General features: G+C 38.7%; 1 protein-coding gene across 5 annotated transcripts in view; it reads left to right on the top strand.

The window, feature by feature from the left end:
• strbp (spermatid perinuclear RNA binding protein) overlaps positions 1–26,853 on the top strand; it is an 89,005-nt gene that overhangs the window by 23,864 nt on the left and 38,288 nt on the right. For 3 of the 5 annotated variants that reach the window (XM_006795540.3, XM_006795539.3, XM_006795542.3), the window contains exons 2-3: positions 5,617–5,708; positions 25,452–25,631. In XM_006795540.3, the coding sequence (XP_006795603.2) occupies positions 25,629–25,631 (3 nt within the window). In that variant the 5' untranslated portion in view covers positions 5,617–5,708; positions 25,452–25,628. Of the gene's footprint in view, positions 1–5,593; positions 5,713–25,451; positions 25,632–26,853 lie in introns of all 5 variants that reach the window. The other 2 variants (XM_006795541.2, XM_035909834.2) reach the window with 2 other exon arrangements.

Genomic DNA, 26,853 nt, shown 5'->3' with positions numbered 1-26,853 from the left:
TGTAGCTAAAGCAGAATAGGTGAGGGTTTTACTTTCAAATTGAATATTTCTGATTCAGTTGAACTGATTTCAGGATTGTTTCTTTTACAAGGACAGGCTATTTAATTTCTTTTAGCTCTTACTTCTAAGAATAAAGAAAGGCAGACGGCAGTAAATGACTATGCAACGGCTTCATTTGTATGACCTTAGATTGCTTTTGTTGTTGAGTGGAAGGAGGAAAAGCGAAGCTTCCTCCACAGGAATGAAGAACAACAGGTTGAACGTGGAAACACCCTGGCACCTTTCAGTTTTTATTCCTGATGTATACTTGTTTCCCGACATCTTTGTTTCTTACCCTCAATCATTCTGCGGTATCACTGGATTTTCTATAGTGCCGAATCACATGCTATCTCCCTTTCTACCCAGTGCTCATATTCTGTTTGTTTCCCTGTCCCCTTCTAGTTGTTTCCTGAGTGGAATTTTTAAAGCCAAGGCTGAGTCAGTAGAGATCCATGGGTTGGCCCTTCTCTACAAAGAGGAAATATGAAAAGAGAAAAACATTTCCAGGGTTTCTTCCAGAGTGTATGTCTCACTGTGACTTTTTGAATTGTGTGGTTATATTCACCTTGGTCTAGGAAAAGCATAGGCTATAGCTCACGTACTCAACACACACATCGTCCTCAGGAGAGCTTAATTATTTCAGAGAATTGTCTATATTTTTTGAATGAATATAAAGTTGATGGGTGTGTGCAAGAGCATGGCTGTAATGAAAATGATTCACCATACTAAGTCAACAGCAGTGAAAAGAAATGGAGTAGAGTCCCAAAGGTAGAGGGCCAACTTATGTCATTGTGAATTAATATCAAATAAACCCTAGATATTCAACATGCTGCACTCAGGAAACCTAATAAATCATTGATAGCTGTAGCAGTTTAAAAAAACCCACACACACTAATACAACACAACAGAAGTATGTTATTGTCTGACTAATGGCAACATCCTCACACATTACACTATGAGGGCTCTATACTAATGAAAAAGTCTCTTTTATCTGGGATTCTGTGAGTAATCCACAGTAGACAAAAGCATGGTAAAGGTAGGTGTACTCAGCAAAATGAGTACACAAAATATGAATGATGAAAGGTTTTAAAATCTATCCAGTGAATTCAAAGGCCCCGGGTGACAATGTTCTTTAATAAGACGTGTGGAAAATGAGGGTAGCGGTGTATTCTGTTGCATAGTATCATGAAGCATATGCATCAGAGAGCACAGCCCTGACCTTGATAGGAGTGTAAATGGAGACATGTCTGTTTGTTTATTTGTATTCCCATTAGCTTCCTGCACAGCAGGAGCCACTCTGTTTGGTGTCCACAATTTTAATCTAAATGTTGTCATTTCGTACACAACAAGCCAAGAAGCAGCAGAAATCTTTGCAGCTTTACATTTATACTGTTAACTAAGGCATGTTTGTAGGCATTTCTTAAAAAGTGGAGATTTTAGCTATAATTCCTTTATTATGTGAGGCAGTTGCTCTGAAAATACGCGGATTTTACTTTTTGCTGTTTGGTAGAAGGTAGGTCATCTTTGTCTCCAGCTTCCCTCGGCTGTGTTGAAAGTACCTTACTCTTCTGCAAGGCCTCAGAGTCCAAATCTGTGTGTTTTTTCTGGCCATCTGTAAAAACAAACTAATTTTTTAAGGGTTTTTGGTTTATGAATTGAGTAAAATTCCTATACCTCCTACTGTAGCGTAAAATTGTGTCTTGGCCTATGCTTCATTGCACCGTTGCGTCTCAGTTTGACATCAAGATTCTTGTTTGTACTATCAATAATGGTTTGCAAATGAAATGTGAAGGATTGGCAAATTAAATAATGCTCGACACAATGTTTGTTTTCTCTTCCTTCGAGCTCTCTATTAAGAGCCGTGCCAGTCGATGGTGATTGTTATCTGACAATGCCGTATGTCTTAGTTAACTCCTGCAGTAGTGCTTTGCTACAAAGGAAACTAATACACATCTGTGTCACTTTTCCAGCTCTAAAGAGGTGTAAAAAATGATTTTCTAAACATAATCTCGTTCTTTACTATACCTCTGCACAATATATCTGTCACATTTTCTGTGAAAAATAACAATATGAAGAGATATTTTTAGGATATAATATTCACATCTGTAATTACAGTGTGGCTTTAAATCTCTGTTTTGTGGGAGATCTAATTTATGTGTCAGTTGCTACAGAATATTGCCACAGGATATGCCACACAAATTGTAATGCATTATAATCAAACTGAAAGACTGCTTACTTAATGATGGGCAATCTTTAGCATAAAATGCTTTCTTTTTTGTTTTTTAAATTTCCCCATAATGGTGCACTTATTTTGCTGTGTCTGCTTTGAATAGTTGGTCTGCACTCAGTGTACTCATAGAAAGCATTAACAACATGTCCTAATTAACTTTTAGCTTAGCTATTCAAGGATTCATATTTGCATACTCTACATGGCTCAAGTTGCTGAGTAGTGCTTAGTTTTTGTTAATTAAATAATATAAAACCTTCCAGATACCCCCCCCCCCCCCACACACACACACACACAGAAACCAAAATTTCAAAAAGACAAGCAGATTATGCCTTACATTAAAGGGGGGAATACCAAGGCCTTCCCTGGCCAGGCGAGAGATATAATCTCTCCGGTAAATTGAGAGCTTCGCTTTTACACTCAGCTCTCTCTTTACCACGATGGACTGATACAGCGTCCAAATCACAGCAGCCGCAGCACCAATCCGTCGTCGATCTCCTGCTCCCTTCTCCTGTCACTCATAAACAAGACCCTGAGGTGCTTAAACCCCTCCCAAACTGTAGTTCCCCCCCCCCCCCCCCCCCCAGAAAAAAGCATGCAAAATAACATCATTAAAGTGAAATATACACTCACCGTCCACTTTATTTGATGTACCTTGTTAGTACTTGGTTGGCCCCACTTTTACCTTCAGCATTTCTTTAATTCCATATGACATAGATTCAACAAGGTGCTGGAAACACCTTTATAACAATGTGGTCATAAGGGTATGGATATGGTCAACAACGATACTCAGGTAGGCGGTGGGGTTTAAACAATGCACAGTTACTACTAAGGGGCCCAAAGTGTGCCAAGAAAACATCCCCTGCACCACACAAAACAGGGTGCTTTAATTTGTTTGCACACAATTTTGACCCCACCATCTGAATGTCATAGCAGAAATCAAGACTTAGTGCTTATCCAGTCACTCATATTGTCTAATTTTTGGAATTTTAATCCTATTTATTCCTACTGTAGCTTCAGCCTCAGCTCTCTCTTCACCACGACAGAGCGATAGTTCTTAGCTGACCGGAGTGGCACCTGGTGTGATTTTCTGCTGCTGTAGCCCATCTTTGTCAAGGTTTGATAGCCTGTCTGGCACCAACAACAATGCCACCTTCAAAGTGAAAGAAATTACCTTTCTTTCTTATTCTAATGCTCAGTTTGAACTTAGGTAAGCTGTCTTGATAATGTGCACATGCCCAAATGCATTGAGTTGCTGCCATGTGATTGGATAATTAGATTGTTAATTTGCATTAATGAGCAGCTGAACAGGTGTACCAAATAAAGTGGCCAGTGAGTGTACACAATTTAGTGAACACAATTAGTAAAAAGCATTAAAATGTGCATGTGTTTGTACGTGTGTGTGTGTGTGTGTGTGTGTGTGTGTGTGTGTGTGTGTGTGTGTGTGTGTGTGTGTGTGTGCGTGCAGTCTTTGCAGCGTCCTGTGTTTGCATGCACGTGTAAACATAATGAATAGACTGACAAACAAAATCTCTGGAAACCAGTTTGTCTTGCAGAACCATGAGATCCATTACACCTGCCAGTGCCACACCTTATTTATGCTCTATTATCCAAGGTGTGACTGCTTCTCGAAAGAACACACAGCAAATACTCAACATTTGTTTTGCTTTGATTTTCTTGGCTGTATGATAGTGTCTTATTACTTTTTTTCTGAGGGTGCGCCACTGTCAGACTGTTATATCTGGTTTTTCAGGAACATCAATTTCTTTTCTTTTTTTCACAAAGTGTCTCATAGGTTAGTGATTTGACTGTAATATACAACAGTATATAGCTTCTCAGACCTATACTCAGAAATTTCTTCAGTGCACACATAAAGAAGGTGTGCAACCAAAATCTTTACCACCATGATCCACCATTCAAGGGTGGTTGGTCTTTACTGTGTTATGAAAAACCCATCATTTACTGTCTCCAGTTGTTTCATCAGTTATTCTTTAATGTGTTTTTGCAGTGAATTTGAAATGTGATAAAACTGTGCTTAACAGGGCAGGCTGTAGACTCTAGAAATTTTTAATGGCAACTACCCAATTTTAATATTGCACAATTTTCCACAATCTGTTGCTATCAGCACAGCTGCACTTCTTACCATCTGCCACCTTAACACGTTTTTGTTTATTTAATTCTAAAGTAGGGGTGTGTGATATGATTTTGGAATGATTGGGACCGAATTCAGGACATGGTGACAACTTTCCTGGTAAAGCAGATCAATCATACCTTTTACTGCATCGCAGAAACACAGAACATAAACCAGCAATGTGTTATCAGAGTATTAATACAAAACTATTTCATAATTTTCTTTCTAGACTAAAGCTTGTTAAAAGAAAAGAGCAAGGTTGTATTGTGAAATAGGACCAGGAAGTGTTCAGCGACTATGAAAAGATAGTTGTGTAAGAGAAGTAGAAGAGCGAGGTGAAAAGTAGTAAGTGCTTATCATAACAAAAATAAGCAACCTTTTGTGCTGTGATGGCTCTACGGAAGAAAAAATGTGTCAGGTAGTAAATTATGTCATCATTGGGAAGTGGCTAATGTTGGATGAATTGTGCAGCTAAATTAATAGATAGTCTTAGAGCACAGGTGTCAAACTCCAGGCCTCAAGGGCCGGTGTCCTGCAGGTTTTAGATGTGTCCTTGATCCAACACAGCTGATTTAAATGGCTAAATTACCTCGTCAACATGTCTTGAAGTTCTCCAGAGGCCTGGTAATGAACTAATCATTTGATTCAGGTGTGTTGACCCAGGGTGAGATCTAAAACCTGCAGGACACCGGCACTCGAGGCCTGGAGTTCGACACCCCTGTCTTAGAGGAATGAACAACAGCATTTCATAGATAGTTCTGTGATAGAGTGCAATGTGATCGAACTGTTTGCATGCAAGTTCTCATTTCAAACACTTTGCTGTGTGTAGTGACACAAGCAAATAATAGTCCACTTCCTCTTTAGGGTCAGTTTTCTGGTTAGCAAAGATTATGCCAGTTGGTGCACTTCTTCATTTTCTACGAGAGGAAAAAAAGAGAGAGAGACGCAATAATTTCTCTGTAGTTTCTTTTTAGAAATGTTTGCTACAATTCTAATACTTTTTTACATTTTTTATCTAAGGTTTTGTTTTCCCTATCCCCTTTCTTTTTGATGTTTCTGATGAAGGCAAAGGAAAAAGTAAAGCTCAAAGTTTTGCAGTGAAAAATATCTCAGTCTTATGATACGTTCTCCCCCTGTGATTGCTTTAAGTCAAGCAGAACATTGCCCTTAAGTGCCGTTGTAGTGACTGTAACCAGACTTTAAACTTGTGTCTTCTCAGGTGCTGAACCCTGCCTGCTCAAACACCGTGACTCCAAACTGACAGACAGGGGGAAAAAGTGGACAGATAAACCAATAGGAGGCCAAGGGAGGGTGAGTGAGTAGTCTGTATACTGTATCTCTGTAGGCTGTCTTGAACTCTGTTTCACACTGTAGTTTAAAGTGTTGCTACTGCTATAGTTGGGTGGCTCAGTGTTGACAGTTTAGACCAGTAATTCTGAAAGCAAGACAAGCCCTGTAGCAAAGAGACTGATGCACTGAACCCACTGAGGCCAAAACTAAGTCTGTTCGTGTTTTCTGTTACCCTCCTCAAGATTAGTGCTTTCATCAGAGGCTGTTCAAAAGAAATGACAGTTTCATATTTAAGTAATATAGACACAGCTTTATTTTGTGCTGAATTTTACCTAGAAAACAATCAAAGAAGGGAATTTTTTTTGTCCAAAAGAGGAAAAGAGACAGATGTTCAGCAACGCTTTGGGAACTATTCGCAAAAATAATTCCATCATAAATCTGCTGAATAGAAACAGTTCCCCCATCTTCATACAAAAGGTTTTAAAGAGGGGCCGAATTTGCTTGTGAGTGAACAGATGGAATCCAAATTCAAGATTTACATCTTAATTGGAGGTTTTGTACCGTGTGTGTGTGTGTGTGTGTGTGTGTGTGTGTGTGTGTGTGTGTGTGTGTGTGTGTGTGTGTGTGTGTGTGTGTGTGCGCGCGCGCGCGCACACAACTCTGAATTTGATTTATGGGTACACATAAATGGGTATCACACATTTATGTGTTTTTCCACTTCCCTATAATACATGTATTTTTGCTAGCTTGTACAATATGTTCCCCCAGTTAACAGTCTGTGTACCTACTATGTTGTTAAAACATCTGCTTACTCATCAATGCAATTTATTGATGGGTTGACAGATGTATTTGTTGGCCAACTGTTTACATAGTTGACTGACAAAATAAAATTACTAGCAATATGAATTTGCTGCTTTTCTTTTCTTTTATTTGTTTGTTTGCTTTTTAACCTTCAAACCTGTTGGAACAGTATACATATACCTGTAGATCTGCTCCTCTGTCTCTGTGTATATCTCATACACTCCCAACCGTCTGTAGAAGTTTTTGTACATTACAACTTTTCCTGATATTATCTGAGAAAAATGAGTGCCTCATCTTCATTTGTGGTTTCATTTTCATTGTGGTCTCACACTGACAATGAATTTAAGTTAGACATATTTACTGATCACAGTGGATCAGGGGCTGTGGTCCTAGTGGTTGCCGGGTTCACTCTCTGCTTTGGTAAACTGCCTACTTATGTATGTAAAGTAGCTTTTATGCAGTTCACCCAGCGGTCTTCCCCACTATCATCTCAGTGGGACTGTTTTGGGGTCTGCGTGTGTGTGTTTATGTGTAAATAATTGATTGCTATAGAGGTTTTCGTGGATTGCTGGTGAGACTGAACCAGGCAAAAGAAAAACGCGCTTGACTGCTTTCCTTCACAGTGTGAGTAACATAACTTTACCATGTGTGCTTGCTCGCTGGGATGTTGAGATGGGGAGCTTGTCAGTGTTCCGTGAGTAGATTTAGTTTGTGTTAATGGTGCTGCAGACATTAGTCCTTAAATCACAAATTAACATCATTTTTGAGCCAAACTAAGATGCCACACATACTGTTAGAACCCACCCAATATATTTGATATATCGACTGATATTTGCTATTTGCCAATATCTTCTTATCAACATTTATAATAGCCATTAAATGAAAATTTAAAAAGTAAAGACAAGATAGGAGAAAGACCCTTTGACCATGTTATAAGTGTAGATGTTGCATAGTTTGTCCACACTCTGCAACTTCCCTGTCGAAAAAGACACCACGACCAGCTGATGTAAGCAGGCGTGGAGTGTAAACAATTAATTCACGACTTGTTATGACAATAAAACAAGATTATTTTTAAACTGCATTGTAATATTATCTTGGTAAAGATTCTTTAAAAAACTAAACGTAACACATGTTTATCTGTATATCATGAATTATTCTCATGAATATCTGTATTCATGTGAATAAAAATATCGGTCGTTATATTGGACTTCGCTTTTGAGTTTAAAGCTATAAGATGATTTAGAATAAGTTATGAATAAACCTAAACATGAACAGTAATAACCAATAAATTAATTGGTTATACATACACAAAGACAATCGAGCATGCTGCCATGTTCATCCCAAATAATCAGACCTTCTTTCTTTAGACTTTTTTTAGCCTGCTGCTTACAACATTCAGTCTTTTTTTTCCCATTTTATATCTCAGCATCAAGGATAGCTGTGGATAGTCATGTTCTCCACAGCTGTCACAAGTCAGGCTCAAGGTCAATATAGCAGCATGTTCAATAGAATTTTCTTGAGGATTTTCAAAAATTTGGCACACTGTTTTTTTGTTTGTTTTTTTGCTTAAAGGGGTAAAAAATCATTTGTTTGTTATTTTCTTTGTTTTTGCTTTTTTAATGTAAACATCAATGTCACTATGACCTTGTAACATCTTGCTGAAAGCAATATCTCAGGAACATGTAGATGAAATTGTATTCTGTTTGCGCATAAACAGTAAACCTAATCTGCTGGTCAAAGGTGAAGACCACGGTTATCTGAATACATATATTATATGAGTAAACGTAAACTGCAGTTTCACTGGTTGGCAGAGGTATACCACAAGGCAGAGAGTTTAGTCTCTACTTCTTTCTTAATCTTTCTCAGTCTTTTACCAAGGGTCTTTCTCCTATGCTGGCTTGTTCTTCTTTGCCATCCCTTCTTTCTTTCTTTCTTTCTTGCCCCTTAGCCGCAGTGTCCTTGAGAAAGCAGTGACTTTGCCGGTGAGTGTAGCAGAGCACATCACTCTCTCTCTTTCTCTCTCTCTTAGACTCTCTCTCACTGACTCTAACTCAACACCCTTGCACACAAACGCACCGACACACACACACAAACATTTGGTGGGTCCATAACACAACTGTCAAGCAGGACCACACTGTAAAAGTCTCTTTCCTTTATACTCCATGAATAATTCATCATCACTAACATTGGCTATATGGCTTTATGCAAATGTCGACAAACCTATTGCAGAGGAAAAACTGAGACAGTTGTTTTGTATCGAGCCAACCTTTTGCCCATTTACTTCTCTTTCAGGAAAAGATAGTAAATGATCAGCAAACTGCTGATACAACCAAAAGTTGTCATTTGTAGTCAACAGTAATATAAAATGTTGTGATGATGATCAGTAACTGAGTTACTGTTGAATTTGCTTGGTTTCATAATATGACGCTTTACAAAATTGGATTTATTGCTGAAGTTCAATTACTGTTTCTGATGGTTTGTTACCGAATTCTGACAAATTGCCCTCAGTAGATACTGGAGTTTGGCTGCCAGCATGGAAACACGATGCCTCTGTGCCCTCCCCCTCATTAAAACTGCCCTCCACTAATCTTGGATCATGACAGCCCATTGTTACAGTTTTCCATAGCTCTTAAAATATGGATGGGGTCTGATTGTCTGCTTGTAAGATGAGATGTGATAGACTCTTGTTGCTGTTTGTTCTCGCTCTCTGTTTTCCATTTGTATTGGGTCACCGCTTTTTCCTGCCGCCTTGCGTGTTTTCTGTAGGGGATCATGTATCTTGTGGATAAGTAGCTGCAGTCCTATATATGGAACATGAGATTTGCAACTTTATCTGCAATGTTTGCTCAAAAAAAGATTAGAAATCATTTATTTATCCCATATTTGAGAGTCTGATTTAAATAATATTTACTGCAGTGTAATTTGCATATAGTCTGATTCTTCCTAGCAACATTACATAGGTTCATTTGAGTAGCTCATGATAGTATCTCATTGCCGCCATGTTATCATTCATTCACTCCTTGTCTACGTGTGTCTTGTTCACACTTCCTTATGTAATACATACAGCTGAAAATGCTTCCGTAGCCATGGTGAGCAATCCCAATGGGAAAAGTTGAGCCTGAATCGCTTTCTCACTCTCTTTCCTTCCTTTGTCTAATGCCTTGGTGCAGTTTAATGCTTTCCCCGCATGCGCACACTTGCACACAGATGAGCAGGTCAGAATCTAAAAGCAGAGAAGATGCAGATTTTTAGTCACATGTTGTTTTAATTCATTTGACCAAGAAGTTGTTAAAAAAAACCAACAGACAGAGCGTGAGGATGGTTTTCTCTGCTGCCTGCTTTCCTTCTTGTTAGCGACCTTGACCGTGGTGGCTGGACATTTGGCTGTGAAATACTTGCACAAGAGTCTGCTTGAGAAAAAGGCTCTTTTCTCAACCAAAGCGCATTGGACAGATAAACACCTTCACCTGTTGGATGTCAGTCTTCTAACCTTATAAATTGTAAAACAGCAGCAGCATTTAAGTTCAAGTGACAAAGCCCTCTAGCAGCAAAAGTAGCCATGACAGAAGGAAAGAAGGAAGTCAGAGTTGTCACAATACTACAGTTTCAAACTTAATACCGACACCCAGGAAAATACTCGCATCTTGATACCATTTTTGCGACAAAAAACAACAAAATCAAGAGGCATGCAAATGTATTCACATATAGCCCTGTTTATTTCCAGTGCTTCTGGTGATTTAGAACCGTATTTGTGGTGTTGATGAACTAGAGTTGTTAAGTTCGGCTGCCACTCTTTCAGTATAGTGCTGTTAGACTTTTCTCACCTTCAAGGGTTTTTTTTAGGCGCACACGTAAAAAAACATGCTATCTTGTAAAATTAGCACCGTCTGTTAATGTTACAGACAGCCAGGACTGGCAATGTTTGCTGCCTAGCTCCGACACTAACATTATTCATTATTGTTTTATTGTTAGTCACAGCTGCTAGATCAGGGATGTCAAATATTACGTCCAGGGGCCAGAATCGACCCAGCAAAGACTCCAATCTGGCTTGCTGGAAGGCTTTGGAAAATGTGGGAAGAAAAACTCTATTTTTGGACTTTTAACTTCATTTTCACAAGTTTTAGAGCTTTTCCTACACGAAAGTAATTAAATTATAGATAAATCTGTAATTCTCCACATTACTTCTTGCAATTTAAGCCCAAAGTCATCCTGACAGATTTCTTTAATTTACTACAACAGCATTTCTTTATCAGCATTTCTTTATCTCTGCGTTATATTAAGATATCTCATTGATTAAATGCACAGTTAAACTTTTTACACTGACAGAATGGGAAGTATCACCAGTCTGGCCCACATAAAGTCAAAGTGGGGTCTATGTGGCCTGTGATATAAGTTTGACATTCCCGTGCTAGATACTGCTTTAATAATAACTTAATGGACAGCTATAATTGCTAATAGTTAAATGGTTAACGTTAGTGTGTGCCGGGTTAATATTTATAATAACAGTTTAATACAGTATGCCAATGCTGTTGAAACAGGAACTTTATTGACCTCTCATGATTCCTCATAAAGCTGAGCTGTCAGTCTTCAAGATGCACGCCAAGTTTGTTGCGCTACCGTTCACGCGTTCAGCTGCTAGTGGGGAAGGGGCTGTGTGCCTGCCTGTCCTGCTGCAGTGCTTTGTGAAGTTGTGTGAAGTTGGAGGAGGAGAAGACTGCACTGTTCTTATGAATACTGTTGCAATCATTTTTAATATCTATTAGTATCTGAGTATTAATGTTGTTTTGCACTTCTCAGTAAATATGGGGCCTACGGTACCTTTGCAATTAAAAAATGATCATGTGCTGTCACATTTCCAGAGTTTTGGTATTGAAAGGTACAGTTAGTGTCCGTCCTGTTGACATCCCTAGTTTTTATAGTAAACTTTTGAGTACAGATGTGTCAGGATACCAACTTCAGTCCAAGGGGGCACTGTTCCTTTCCTGTTCTTTTTTTCTGCTTAACTGTGACCATGATAATACTGTAACCTTAGTCAACTGTTTCTTTATTTTAATCAGTACAGTGAAGATAAATTCCCCCCGATGACTTGGTGGTGATTGGCTTCCATTTTGCAAGTCCAAAATATAATTGGTGCTTTTTGATGATTTTGTGCTTCCTTTTAGGAACTATTGAAATTATTATCAGGCCCAAATTAGGAACACATGCAGTTATGCATGAGCAACGATAAATGTCAAGTCAGTAGAGGTTTGTTATTTTTTATTTACTCTGTGACATATGTTAATCAAGCAAACCAGTGATCAGACACACATACACAAGGCTAGAGAGTCGATTTCTTGCTTTATGAGAGAGATCCAACTTGGGTTTAAAAATAACTAGAATATTCCTTTCATTTTAAAGTGTTAATCTTATATGGATATATCATCAGATTAGATATAAGATAATCAGATAATTAAAAAAATGGGTCAATCATAATTCATGCTAAATTGTTTTTAATTATTCATCAATAGTCCCTGTGGCTTGCACGCACGCACACACACACACACACACACACACACACACACACACACACGCACACACACACTCTGTAAGCCTTTTCTGTTTCCCTCATTCTGTATATTTCGATCTTTTCCCCGTCTTATCTTCTCATTTCTAACCTCCCTTCTGGTCACACTCTGCCCCCATCAAGTCCCACCCTTCCTTTCCTTTCTCTCTCTTCCTGTTCCTTCCTCTCGCCTCTGAGTCCCACCGTCTTCTCCCCTGAGTCGGAGAGACAGACAGGAAGGAAGTGTGTAATGAGACAGCCATATCGAGCACACAGCCCAAATTGACCTGCAATGAATGGAGGCACTGATCAGATGCTGCTAAAGCAGTGCAGATTAACAAGCAAGGGGGAAGGGAGAGAAAATGAAGCTCCCTAATGTGGCACACGTTTTAGGAATACTATCAGACATACACAAACCGTTTTTTTAGGTAACAGGAATATATGTGTTCACACAGGGCCTCCGGTAGCTGTTATTATTTAAAAATGAATGTGCTTTTTTCTTGCTTGTTGTTTTACTGAAATCAATAGTTGGTCACTTCATCTGAAAGGTAAAGCAATCTGCATTCAAGACACTGTTTTCTCTGCAGTATGAACACAAGACAGAGAGGAAATAGCTTGTGAGTGAAAATGAGAAAAACAATGACAAAAGCAAGAGAACGAATGGCAGGACACACTCCTATTACTCTTATTATTGTCAGAAGTGTTACTTTATATCCTTGCTGGATATGAAAATACTGGATGTGATTTAGCTTTTGTAGTAAATCTTGCTAATCTGCTCATCTGTCTCCACTCGCCACACTACTGATTTTATTAATGAAAATGGAACGATAGAGGGAGCGTGGACATATTATCACTAACAGTTCTTTGTGGTCGTGTGTGTGCGTGTGTGTGTGTGTGTGTCTGTGTGTGCGCGTGCCTTCGAGTTTGTCCAGTGTATCACAGTAGAAGACCATTAGGGGATTACTTCACATCTGGATAACCCTAGCTGTTCTAATGAGTTCACGACTGTAGTATGCATTTCATAATTTGGATGGCTTTAACAACATTACATATTAAATCATTTCTGGCCTCGATTCTGCCCAGATCATTTTTAATATTTAAGCCCAGTGAAAAACCCTGTTTTGGTGTAAAAAAGTTATTGTGAGGATTTACTAAATATGTGCACTGTCAGTTTTTTGACTGAAAGGTGTGGACACAGACATTTTTGTGCCTGGCCGTATTGCCAACGTGTTTGAGTTTCCCTTTAAGAGCACAACATTTGGAGTAAATCACAAACATCATTTACGAAGGTTTTCAGCAAGTAGTTCACTAAAACCATAGCTTATATTTGTGTCTGATGTGGGGATGATAGTTGCTGCCAGAAGTGCTGATATATTTGGAATTCCAGATGAAATTGTTGTCAGAATGACCACCTAACAGCACCGGTGGATTGCTCAAAACTGTGCGTTCAATACCAAATCTATGCCTCTGCTCTGTCACACTTCACTGACTCATCACCCCAAATGTTTAGGGCTTTGCAAGTCATATTTATGGTGTTCAAACATACTGGTATTTTGATGAAGTAGAGCAGAACTCAGAGAACTGAGCTTAACGTAGGGTGTCAGAGGGAAGTGAAGAATCACAGTACAAGGCACATGGAAGGATCTGTCTTTTAGTGGTTATTACAGTCAGCCAAGCTACGTTTTAGCTTACAGAGTATCAGGTTTTTTGACACATTTCTAAACATAAATTGATCCATAATGACAATGCCAAGAACACAAGAGCATCAGCATCTCACCAAAACTCTTTCAAGGATTTTGCTTCTTTATTATGAAAGTACGGAAGCTTTTTTTTGATCGGGTTATCTCAAAATGTAATTTTTATCTCCAAATTTCATCTCAATAATTCAACATTTTAAGATAATCTGAAATTTTAATACCTACAGCCTCACATCACATAAAGAAAAAAAACAAGTGCAGAGCATGCATTTTTCCACACTTGGCACAGTAACTTTAACTTGATTACCTTAAGGATGGTTTAGGATTCTGAAGTTAACAATATTTGATGTTTTTCTGCACATCATACAACTCAACTAACACAGATTTTAAGAGGAATAGTCTATAATGAAGTAGTCTTTCTTGGGATAAATTCCCCTTCTGAGGTGTCAGATTTATCCAGAGAACGTTTCTCTCACCCTACCTTGTGCAGTATAGAGTCTGGCCTTATATCAAACATGTGTTCATTCTCCTTCAGCTGCCTCACATTGATATGAAATGCCCAACTGGGTTCATAGGGAAACAGGAAACATGAAACCTACTCTTACATTGTAAGATACCATCTAAAATATGTTTTTTACATGGTATTTTGCAGTGTTGCTTGGTGCATTGTGTTATTACTGAAATGAAGTGGCTGCATGTGATTTTGTGAATTAGCGCATTGCTAGTAGATTAGCTAGAGAACTTTCCACTCCCACCGGCGTATGTTTCCAATTGCGACATCTTGCTAATTTGCCCTGGTTAGTAGATTTGGCACTTTGATCTTTCTGTGACCCATTTTTTTGGCTTTGGCCTTACCTGGATCTTTGCCAGAGTAGTTCCAGGTAAACATGAATAAAGTGCAGTTGTAGAATGTATGATAAAGTCCTTTAGGATTAAAAGATATTGGAATTGAAGTTGTTAATGGAATGTCAAAGTGGTAATAGCAGCAATAATACATTTTCATCCTATTTTTTCCCCCAACTCCTTTGTAACAGTGGTTTATTTTATGTAATTTTTGTGCTCTATATCGAGGAATTTAACTGACTTCATCACCAAAGCATTAGTTGTTGGGCGTGGGTTCTAGTTTCATGTAACCTTGATTCAAAAATCTTTTATATTTTGCTAATAAGCTGTTTGTTGGCGATACCCAGCCTTTTTATTGGTTTCTGGTGCATTTATATATTTTACTGGGCACATCAGTGCTTCACGTTATTTTTTTAACCCTTTAGCAGCAGTAATGTGTGTTTATAACCAGTCGCACATGCACGGACCTGCTCAGGCACACACAAGCAGAGTGGTGGGTGGCGCGACAGCTTTGTGTGTTGGCAAACATGAGCTTAGCAGTGAAGATCCTTTCAAGCAGGATTAAGCTGCTAAGTGTTAATGGAATAGACAAGTAGGCCAAAGACCACGAAGATATCACTTACACTGCAACAATCAGTGTCAGTGGGTCTGTGTATGTGTGTAGTCATATGTAAAATAGACAGGAAGTGTAAGTGTGGCAGATTATTTGTGGAAAAACACAGGAGAACATCAACAGGACACACACACAGTATGCACATTCACAAGTCCTCTCACACTAGAGGCCTGGCAGGACCATCTGTTCCTGCTGAAATCAGCACAGCAGGAGCCTACCAGTGTGCACACACACACACAGAACACACTCTATCACACACACACGGTTGCAGCATGCTTCAGTTCTGGCATAGTGATAGTCTATTTATTCCCCACACTGACGCAGGACAGTACTCATACAGTTGAGTTGAGTAAGTTGATGTGGATACACAAATACATACTATACGTATCAGATATACAGTAAATATATCTGTCTGTAGTTTTACACATATGTGGAGAGATTGAGAGATAAACTGCTAGACAGACAGGTAGATGGTCTGACCTACTGTCAGCAGGAACTGCATACGTGTTCAGCTTTCTCCATTTTAATAATCGACCGAGGGGACTAACACTCCCCTGTCAATGTTATCTATTTCCCTTGCAAAGGCAACATCAGCATTTTCTATGCTTTCTCCCATCTCATCAGCACTTTGCTCTGACCTATCCTGCCCTGCACCTGGACACAGTCAAGGAAGAACTACAGTGTAGTCATTTATAGTTCCCTGTAGGGTAACTGAACACTATCATTCTTCAAGAGAAACAGTAAATGCATATTTTTGCAGCCTACAATTTCAGATCGCAAGAAAGTCATCACCCAATAATAAGGGGTGAAGGAATCAAAATGGTAACTAAAGGGTCATATGTGGCCTTAGAAATCAATTAATGGGTTCAAAAAGTTTGACCTTGCCTTGTCTTGTTTATTCTGCAAATTGAAAGATCAATTTTAGTCAATAAAGTGATGTATCATAAATTATCTGTCTCTTTCAATTCTCTTTTGCAAGGTCCTTGCAAAAGAGAATACTTTAGGTATGGTTTGTTTTGGTCTTTAATAACTTCTCAGGTGGAATTAGTTACAAATGGTTAATAACTGAACTGTTAAACGGTGATATTAGCATCTGCACATTTTAGTCATCATATCAGCAGGATGAATAATTAGCAATGAAAACACCAATTTATATTGCGCAATTAAAAAAAGATCACATGCATCACATTTTAAAATTGTTTCTGGTACTAAATTGATTTTCTGGATATAATATTAATTTCATATTGTGCAAGTATTAATAATGATCTTGAAAGACATACTAAATAAACATGAACCAGTATAGGCTGCATGTGAGGATACTAAATATACCAAGAATACTGAGACTGAGACTGAAAAAGAACTGAAGAGAAACAGCAGCCAAAATAGAAGAGGAGAAGAAAAGCTCGAGTAAAATGAACAGATCAGGTGAAATGAGCAGGGAATTCAGCAAATCAGGCGAGTTAGTAGGTGAAGTAATTGTTTGTGTATCCATGACTATTTGTATGTGTGCTTTGTGTGTCTAGTAAATGTGTCATTCAGATGACTTACAACAGGGGTCCCCAATCCCGGTCCATGAGGGCCAGTGTCCCTGCAGGTTTTAGATCTCTTTTAGATTGTCCCTGGGTCAACACACCTGAATCAAATGATTAGTTCATTACCAGGCCTCTGGAGAACTCCAAGAAGGTAATAAATTTAGAAGGTAATTTATCCATTTAAATCAGCTGTGATGGATCAAGGACACATCTAAAACCTGCAGGGACACTGGCCCTCGTGGACTGGGATTGGGGACCCCTGACTTACAACATGGGTTGTTCTAAAACATGTCAATAAACATTTACCTCAATATGTTTGCTAGTCTGCCATTTCTGAAAATACAAATGTTAAAACTCTTTTCATTAAAATCAAATAAAACAATTAAAGGTTTAGTCTACAAATTAATTTCCTTGGAAAATAGGTTGTACCATAACAATTCGATGGAAGTATAAAACCAACACCCACCAAACATTTGATAAGAGTCTAGTTGAAAGTAGCTGTGGCACAATGATTCTCAGGTGTAAAACTAATCTTAATAAAATACTGTGCACTGTACAGTGCTCTCCATTTTGGTGACTGGATTGAGGGTCATAGTATTAATGGGTTCCTCCTTGGCACTGTTTCCATGCTGCAATTTGCAGTTGGCATGACTCTTAATTACACTCAATGTGAAGTTCCCAAAGTTAGCAGTGTGATTTGAATGGAATTGACAAGAAAAAAAAAAGTCAAAAGACAATAGTGACCGCCTGGGGTGTTACAGAATGTGTCCAATCACAGACACAACACCTGCCAAAAGTACATATAAAAGTATTATATGTTATTTCCTAGTACAGCAAGTGTCCCCAGCAGTTCCAATTTAATGGATTACTATAATCATATTACAGTTTCTGCAAAACAGTAATATAACACAGTGCTAAATTCACTAATCGCATAAACAGTTGTGTCATTACTGAGATTACATAATTTATTAAATTATCTGTACAATTAACAGATAGAAAAAGAATCAAAACATGCCCTTTTCCTCCAACACTTCAATAATAGCAGAGCTATAATTATTAAGGAGTGGATGTATACATTAATTGTTATTACACAAAAGGTCAAGAACACAGCTGCCAGAAACGACAATCCACTCCTCCTAACAAAACATAGACTCAAAGATAAAAAAAAAAGCTAGTAGCGACAAACCCCAGACCCACTGGGATGTGTATGACTGTAGCCGAGCAGCTGCTAATAAAAGCAGTGATGAGCAGTGAGTCTCATAGCATAACTGTTTTTACAATAAAATCTAGCTTTCATAAGCTTTTCTGTTGGCTAAATAACTAAAGGGAAGTATGTGTCAACTGTGCCAGTTTGTGGACATGTTCTTTCCTGTGACAGTGCATCTCAGTCCAAGTGCATCCTAATGAAAAAGTCTGTAACTAGTAGTGCAATTAACTCATTTCTTTAGGGGAGTAAATTAGTAAGAAAACCATTGCTGTTGTTTTTTTTTTTTTCAAAATCTAATAGATCTATCTAATAGATTAGCATTTGGAGTAATAACCCCAACATTCACCAGAACCACATTTTGCTATGATGACAAAGTCACACACATACACACACACAAGGTGAAAACAACAGCAGCACAAATGACCTGTCAGTGAAGAAAGTCTTGATTATCTGTCTAGCGGACAGACTGTGCAATGTTAATGAGTGGTTGAAGGTTGTTTCTCCCACTGATAGATGGTAAAAAAGAAAACGCAAAAGCAACCAGTTGACATGTCTGCAGAGCACGATGATCGTAGCCTCCACAGTAGCACCAATAAACCTTCTCCAGTCATAATGAAGACAATGGGCCTAAATAAAGAGGGTTTCCTTTTAAGTGTCTTTCATCCCATGTATGTGTTTTTTTTGGTATATCAAAGACTCATTAATTTTCCTGAAGTGTGACAGTTTTTGCATCCAGGTTTCTGTCGCTGTCTTTTTCTTCATCTCTTCTTTTTAAATGCACACAGCACAAAATGCAACGTCTTGTCTGAGAAAGAAATCATCGAGTGTTTATAGAAGGAAACTCATAGTTCATTATGTGAAGGAGAATCTCCTATAGCCTGAGGCTGAATGCTGTTTACTTGAGCTATTTAGTCTTTGTCTAAGCATCATGCTTTGTTGACATATTCATAATGCTTCCAGTGGTTGTTTGCCTTGATGACTTTAATAAAACCATACACCTGGCAGGTTGTCCTTACCATTCTGTACTTTAAAAGTCAACAATCACAGCGATCAACAAATCTTTGTTCACAGAGTTTTTATTGTAGCAGTAAAATAAGGCCCTCAGCTCTGACCTATACAGGCCTGATTATATTTGAGTTACTACTTCGATTTCGGTCAGCATATTTGAAGAATCAACTTATAGTCATTCTATAGTCTAATCTGCTGTATGAGATATGAAGGTATTAAAGATGCTTTCTCGAGAGAATAAAGATAAGAAGTAATCCAATGAACTTGGGGAATCAAAATAATTTATTCAAGAAATTAGATGCTAAGGTTGGAGGTGGAACATAAATTGAAAAAAAGGACATCAAAATTCAGATGTGCATTTTTATGTTTTTAGAAAGACAACACACTCATTAGTGTCTCCTTTGAGCATGCCACCGCTTCTCTATGTTATCTCCTTTGCTGTCAAAAACCCCCTTCCCTCTTCTCTACCACAGCTGTCCATGTGCATCTCACTGTAACGCTTTCTGTGTTTCTGTCTGTCCATTTGTGTCTGGATCTATCTGCCCTGCTGTCTCACTGCAGTCGAGAAATAGACTGAGTAAACAGACGTCTCAGTGAGCTAGCACCTATTTACACTGTGCATGCTTCATCTCAACAAAGGTGCTTAGAGACATGGCTTTGGTGCATGATTCTGAATTTATTCTGAATATTATGCACCGCCTGGACCCACGTCTTGCGCTATTTTTGTGTGCTGGTTTCTGTGTGGCATGTTTGTCTAACTAATTAACACACGCATTTGCAGATGTTTTCCCAGATGCAAACATTATGGCACCAGTCACCCTCGAGATATCCACACATCAATAATGATATAACACACTGGCTATTCAGGTACCCGAGCAGCCTTTCAGGTGTTTGAGTGCCTGTGTACCTGTTTTATTTAAAGGAGATATGTGGGAAACTGTGTTGGTGAGGAAAGTATTCATGAGACCTAAAATACTACGCCTTGCAAATAGTTATGGGAGAGAAAAATCAACAGTTTAACAACTTACAACATAGTCTTAGCTTCCAGAAACAACATTCTTATTTATACCTGCTCATTTTCCTGAAGAGATTAGCCTGATTGCAGGTCTGCCTTACTGGAGTTTATGTGTTTGTTTAGAAAAAAGGGTATGACAAGCAACAGCAATCTTCCTACATTAAGTTTTAGCTTTTTCTCATGCCGTGCAGCATCTTTTATCTCACAAGTGCATAGATTAATCTCAAAACCGTCAATTCAAGTTAGCAATCTGATAATCAGATGCACTTGATTAATTGATCATCAGCAAGTGTGAGCACCTCTTTAAAAGCAGATTTTTTGTCAGTTTGCTGATCTGAAGCATTCAAGTGTGTGTCAAGGATAAAGGTCATCAGGAGTGATTTTTAAAAAGTTGCTACCCATCAATCTGGGAAGTGTTGTGAGATCATTTCCAAACAGTTTGATGTCCACCGTTCTACAGTGACAAAGATTATTTACAAAAACAAAAAATTCAAGACACCCCAAATTCAGATCATGCGATGCTCAGAGAAATTGAAAAAAACCTAAGAGCTACATCTCAGACTCTACAGATCTCAGTTAGCATGGTAAATGTTAAAGTCATGCACTCAAAACAATGTGAGAGACTGATATATAGGGATGGGAAGTGATAAGAATTCAGCGTTTCCAGTCCAATTATTGATATCATTTATTGATTTGATTCCTTATTCGTTCTGTTATGGATTCTCATTGGGCTCTCACTGGCCCGTCTTTGAGTGTCACCAACATCGCTAAGCAGTATATCTTAGATATTCCTATTATTTGTTCATGTTAGAGGTATTTCTGAACTTTTTGTTGTGATTAGTGTTGGGGTCGTTATAATGTATTACACATATTACACAAAACATTAAATAGACTACGCGTTACATTCCCATCCCTAATCATATAGTCATACAAAATATGATTACTTTATTTTAATTCAAGTTAATGCTGCTAGATGTAGTTCTACAAGCTATTGAATCATGAGCTATAGTTAGCTACAGTATATACTGCTTCTGCAGCTTTTCTATTTCTGTTAAATAAATATTGACAGGGTTTAATATTTCATCTGTTGTACATTTGAGGTTCTATTTAACTGATTTCAAGAAATAGGTGATTTTTTGTTCATGCCTTGATATGTAAAATCTTGAAATTGAACGTGGGCATACTTTCTTTTTACTAATACTGCACAAGACACCACAACTTCTTTACTTATAGTTGCATGTTTTTCATGTCAAATCAGTAATCTAGGAGTTCTCTGCAACTGTCTCAACATAAACAAAATGCACTTTTCTCATTTCAAAATATTTGTTGACAACAATTTGTTTGTTTTGTAATATATGCTAATATCTACTCTGATATCAGACAGAATTGTCAGCTGGTTCCACTCAGTTTCCATCATCAGTGTCACATTAGCTCCACTTTAACTGATTTCCATGGGGGAGATCATTCAAATTCCCCTAAATAATCACTAGAGACCCACTTATCTGCCTGATGTTAACATCATTTTAGGTCGACATTGATGGCTAAAACCCCCCACTAACTGGTTTGGCTGGTTTCTAAGAATTAGAGCAGAGTGAAGTAAAAATAGTGGTGTGGGTTTCTCTATATGTTGAATAGTTACCACGACATGCGTGTCCCCAAAACACTGGATGTTTAAAATATCTCTGTCTTTGGTCACAGAGCTAGATGATGCTAGAGAACAGCTTGAAAATTGCATTGATCCTGTCCCTATCACAGATTAGCTGATCGTTGTCCTCCCGTAGAGCTCGTTGGACCAATATTGTTAAAAATGCCAGAAATATCAAATATCAAAGTTGGATATAATTGGACACAATATTAACATATTTTATATTAGAAGAGAATGCCCTAAAGGTCTTCTCATCTGATTGCAAATACTAAACAAAAACTAAACTCTGAAAGGGAATACATTGTGAAAATTAGCTCTGCCAACGCTAATTAGCACACTCTGTCTTTTGTCAATCGTCTCCCTCCCTTCAGTCTGACTATTCCACCGTTCATCACATTCGATGGTTATCAGATGAGAAAGGTGTAAATTGCTACTCAGAGCCATCTCAGCTAATTCCCAATCTCCCTGCTATTTTGCCTTCATTTTTCTGTCTGTCCTCGTCCATTGTTTCTTATCCTCTGCATTATTCCTTTCTTCTCTGTATGGATGTAGTCACAAACTCTTGGAGAAGGAAGGGCATATTACAGGTGTGTTTTCCCCTATGCATAAACTTCTGGGATGAATATATTCAGTAAATGGAATGAAACTGAGATCATTTCTGCAAGTATGCCTGTGTATGTGTGTGTGTGCGCCATTTGCAGATATATCCATGTCTGTGTGTGCACATGCTAATGTCCATGAGCCACTGCTAGCCAGCATTAATGAGGTAAAGCCCCTGCCAGTCCCCAACCCCACCGCCCTTCTCAGGAGAGTAACACACAATCACGTGTTAATGACCCACCAGCATGGTGTGAATAAGAGGGAAGATGAAGCAAGTGGGGGCAGGGGTGTACAAAAAGAGATGGAGGGTGGATGCAGAGGAAAAATGTAATAATGGGTCAGTGTGAGTCCAGCACCACAGGAGACTTTATAAACAAACAGGCGGATATAGTTTGTCCAGGCAGCACACAGCCATTCATGTGAAAACCTGGTCTACTTAGACACCCTAGCTCCCAGTGGAAGACAGAGGAGGTTGTGCACACAGCAGACAACATGTTGTTAAAGGAAAGTATCAGTCCCTTTTCAAGCATTTTCAGTCTTCTTTAATATTAGGTTTAGATTATATTTTAGATTATTTATCATACTGTGTTTCTATCACTGTACACTTGATTTTAATTAAAGAAAAATGAGAAGGAAACTGCCATGAGAGAGAAGTAAAAGAGAGGGGATTGATGGGGTTGTTTATTACGGAATTGTTCTGGTAATGAGAATCAAATGGGGACTGGCACTTTGTTATTAAGCTTCTTGGCAGGGTGATTCTATTTTCATGTGTTTGTTTGCTCTATTATCATGTGCATACAGTCCTAAGTGGCCAAGGCATGTTGGAAGAAGACTCATCTCCCTCGCTCCCTCCAGCGACTAGCACTGGCTGTAAGTTAACTGGCAAAACACAAGTGTGCAGACACAGGCGCTGCTGCTGCAGCTGCTGCCAGGTGTATTGAAGAGGTAATAGTTAGGCCAGCGGCCAGTGGCTCAGAGAGGGAAAGCTGGAGAGAAAATGAGCTGCTGCTTCTGGTGGAGTCTGTTCGCCTGAGGGGCCAGCTCAATATCTGGAGTTGTTGTTTATCCGATTCCCCTGTCATCTTGCACCACTTTATACTTGTCCCATAGTTTACCACTTTCCTCCTTTTAGCCATTCTCTCTGTTCTACATGCTCCTATACACGGCCAATTCCAATTCTGTCATTTTTCTCAAGCCGTTCACTGCATCTTGTACTCTTTTCTCTTTTTCTCCTCTCTTGTTCTCATTCTTCGTGGGTCTCACTCACTTTTCTCAGAGGCTACAACATCACCACAGTTTAATCCCCCAGCAGGTCTAAGCCAGGAGGGATTGAAAAATAACTAGTGTGTTTATGCTCTCTGCCCCCTGACTTCACCCAACTAGAACCCTTTGGTGCCTTTAGTGTCTACCTGTCTGCTCCATGTGCTTCAGAGTAGTATTTTCAACAATGAAGACACTCTGCACACTTTTTCCAAATTACGACAAGAATTTTTTGTTTATTACACTATCTCAATGAAAAACAAAAAGGCTTTCATATTGCAATAGGAAGACCTTGATATCATTTCTCAAATATACGTAATAGGTCAGTATCGACTGATAATATCAGCTGATTTCATTTTGTCTTGGTTTGTATCCTAGTGCATTGTTTTCCATATAGATCAGAAGTCAGTTTTACTTTATTGTGTGTATAAAGTGTATGTGTATTTAATTATGTATTTAATTCTAACATCTGTCAACATTTTGGGGAAAAAATGTAAGCATTTTATTTGAAGATAAACTGCAAGCGTTGCAGCTGCAACCCGTTATTTTTTTACTGTTTTATTTTTCTTATTTTCAAGTGCTGTTTGTTCTGTGTTGTGTAAGTCATAACAAAGATCTTGTTAGCAGCATTTTTGTTTTTGTATTCATATAAAAAATGTAGTGAAGGAATAGAGGTGGACTGTCCCGCACCGGCATGAACTTAAGCCCCCTGACTCTGGTAGGGCTTTGAGCAGCCAGTTTGTGTGAGCACATTCAGACATGCACAGCTCTGTAAATGTCATTGCTTTGGGTTGAGTGTGGCCAGATGCGCCTGTGTACTGTCACTAGTGATACTGTTGACATTTCATTTTGTGAATAGGAACGTTGTGTATCTGTTCACCTCAGCTTGCTCCATGCTGATAAAACTGGCCTGCGTTTTCATAGAAACACGGGATATTTAGTCTGAGCCATAAGATGAGCTAAGGTAGTAGTCGCTTTGATTTACTTTTTATAGTCATGAAGTGATTATAAAAGCTTTAGAAAACCATAAAGGTCAGCTATTGAGCAGCTATTGAATCATTTGTCATTTGTTTGTTCTTGTATGTTCTGAGTTTCTGCAGGTTCTCTACGTATTTTCTTTTCAGTATTTCTTTACAGTCACTTCTGTTTTTATTTCTCTGAAGGTATTAAAAGCCAGGAAGAGATAAGGTTAGAAGAATCATTACTGTCACAGTTTTTGGAAGGCACGCTCTGCAACATAACAACCTGCTTCACCAAGCCCTAAACACTGTATAAATTTAAATAGATTTTTAGGTCCACTTCTGAGTTTTGTCAACCGCTTCTTTTTTTTAAAAAAAGTTTCTCCCTCTTTGTTTTTAAACCTGCAGTGAACTGAAACTCACTACTTTAGGATAAAGCAGAAGCCCTAAAGTGATTTTTCACACAGTTTTGGCATCGTATTCGCTTATACGCTGAATCTAGTGACACAATACAGCCATGTCTTTTTACAGATAAAGACAATAAAGAGCATCTTATAGAAGTGTCGACTGGTTTGCATACATGTATGAATCAAGGAGAGCGTGTGATGCGTGTAACCAGCGTATGAAAACAAGCACATGTTTGTAATACATCTCCCACCCTCGGACTCCAGCCAGCTGATGAAAAATGAATGAAGGCCTGTGCGTGCGTGTCACTGTGTTTGTGTCCACATGCCTAGCTCCGCCAATCAGCCAATCTGTCAGATCTTTTACACAAGGACAGACCTTGCACTCCTGCTGACAGGATTGTGTACATGTGAGTGAGAGACAGAGAGCGAGTGAGTGCAAGTGAGTTCAGCTGGCTTAGACAGATGTAGGTTGCAGATGCGAGTATGTGTGGTAAGCATGCAGTCATAATTAATCTGTTTTTTGATTGTTTTTATTTTGTGTCTGAGAAGAAATGGTGTTGCAATTCATCTGTCACACATCCTCTTGTGATCAAACTTTCATCCTTTTCTCCTTCTTTTTTTTCTCCATCTATCAGAACTTCCCTATTGTAGAGTGGCAGCCAGAGTTAAAGAAGAAGAGCACATGAGGAGCGGAAGCAACGTGGCATCAACATCCTGACCGGTAACCTTGCTTCTGCACCCCACCACGTGCCCGGCAACTCCAGAAGTGACCGTCAGCAGGAAGGAAACAAGTGACCACTCCTCCTGCAGGCATGGTAATAGACTCTGTGTCTGTAAGTGCTGGAGGCTTGTGTGTGTGTGGCTGTGCTAGTGCATTATCGGCAGTAGAGAAAGGACTTCTTCAGATTGTATGATGTAAGATAAGTTGTACTAGATATGACAACAGAGAGTGTGTGTCAGAGATAGAGAGATACTTGATAATAGATTGTGCTGACAGGAGTTTTTGAGTGTGTAGTAGAAAATTTGAACTTAATCATTATTGTTGGGAAAAGAGGAGAAGGGAATGAAAGAGGAAAAGGAAGTTATAAAAATGAAGAAGAGCCAAGGAAAAGGTGGGCGGTGATTAACAGAAAGAGAGAAAAATGAAGGTTTAATCATTGTTTGGCATTTTCTAGATGACATTCTTGTAACTTTGCAGATTTGTTCTTTTTTATATTTTCATAATACTTGTTCTACATTATTACACCAGTGCGCAGTCACTTGCTGACATGCTAAATGAGGCGTAGATTTGAGGTTCGTTCCTTACATAAGCAAAGGCACAAGTGAGAGAGATGTTACACATCTGCCAAAAAAGAAAAAGATGCCATAAAAAGAACTACCATGTTGTTTAGGAGGAGGAGAGGTTGGCTGAACAGATCAAAGAGAATAGAGGAGGGAGAGGATGACAAGTGGAAGCAGATAAGACCATAAAAACATAAATCAGGGACAGGGGCATGAGACGTGAAAAGTATGAAGGATGTTGCAAGCAAAAAAGTGGGGTAGAAAAGGAAGGTTAAGAGCCTGAGAGAGGTAGAGGTAGAGCACAAGTGAGAGAAGGGATTGATTAATGGTCTTGGCCTGTGACAGTGGGAGCTGTAACCCTGAGGGGGGAGGGGAGTAGAGCATAAGATGAATTATTAAAAACTAGAACAAGAGGAGAATGGAGGAAAAATGAGGACAAAAACAAAGTAAGTAGAAGAGTGGTTTGTAGAGCAGGGAGAAGGGAAATAAAGAAGGAAGAAAGGAAAAAGGTGCTAGGGAGGATAATCATGAATGATTGATAGAAATGGAAAGAAAACAAGATGTTACTGAAGGTGCTGAGGCTGGACGTTACAGAAGAGGTCACATGACTGAGCTCATAAATAACCAAGCTTAATACGACCAGTGCATGCTTGTGTTGCAAAAACAGTACTGTGATTAATCCCGAGTTTTGGTGATGCAGCAAATACTGACCTTGGCAAGGGTGCCACTGTATTAAAACAGAAAGTACACAAACAG

Source organism: Neolamprologus brichardi, chromosome 7 (assembly GCF_056152115.1).
Source record: "Neolamprologus brichardi isolate AB-2024 chromosome 7, ASM5615211v1, whole genome shotgun sequence".
NCBI lineage: Eukaryota > Metazoa > Chordata > Actinopteri > Cichliformes > Cichlidae > Neolamprologus > Neolamprologus brichardi.
The sequence above is the reverse complement of the archived record's forward strand: the minus strand, read 5'-3'. Positions and strand labels throughout refer to the sequence as shown.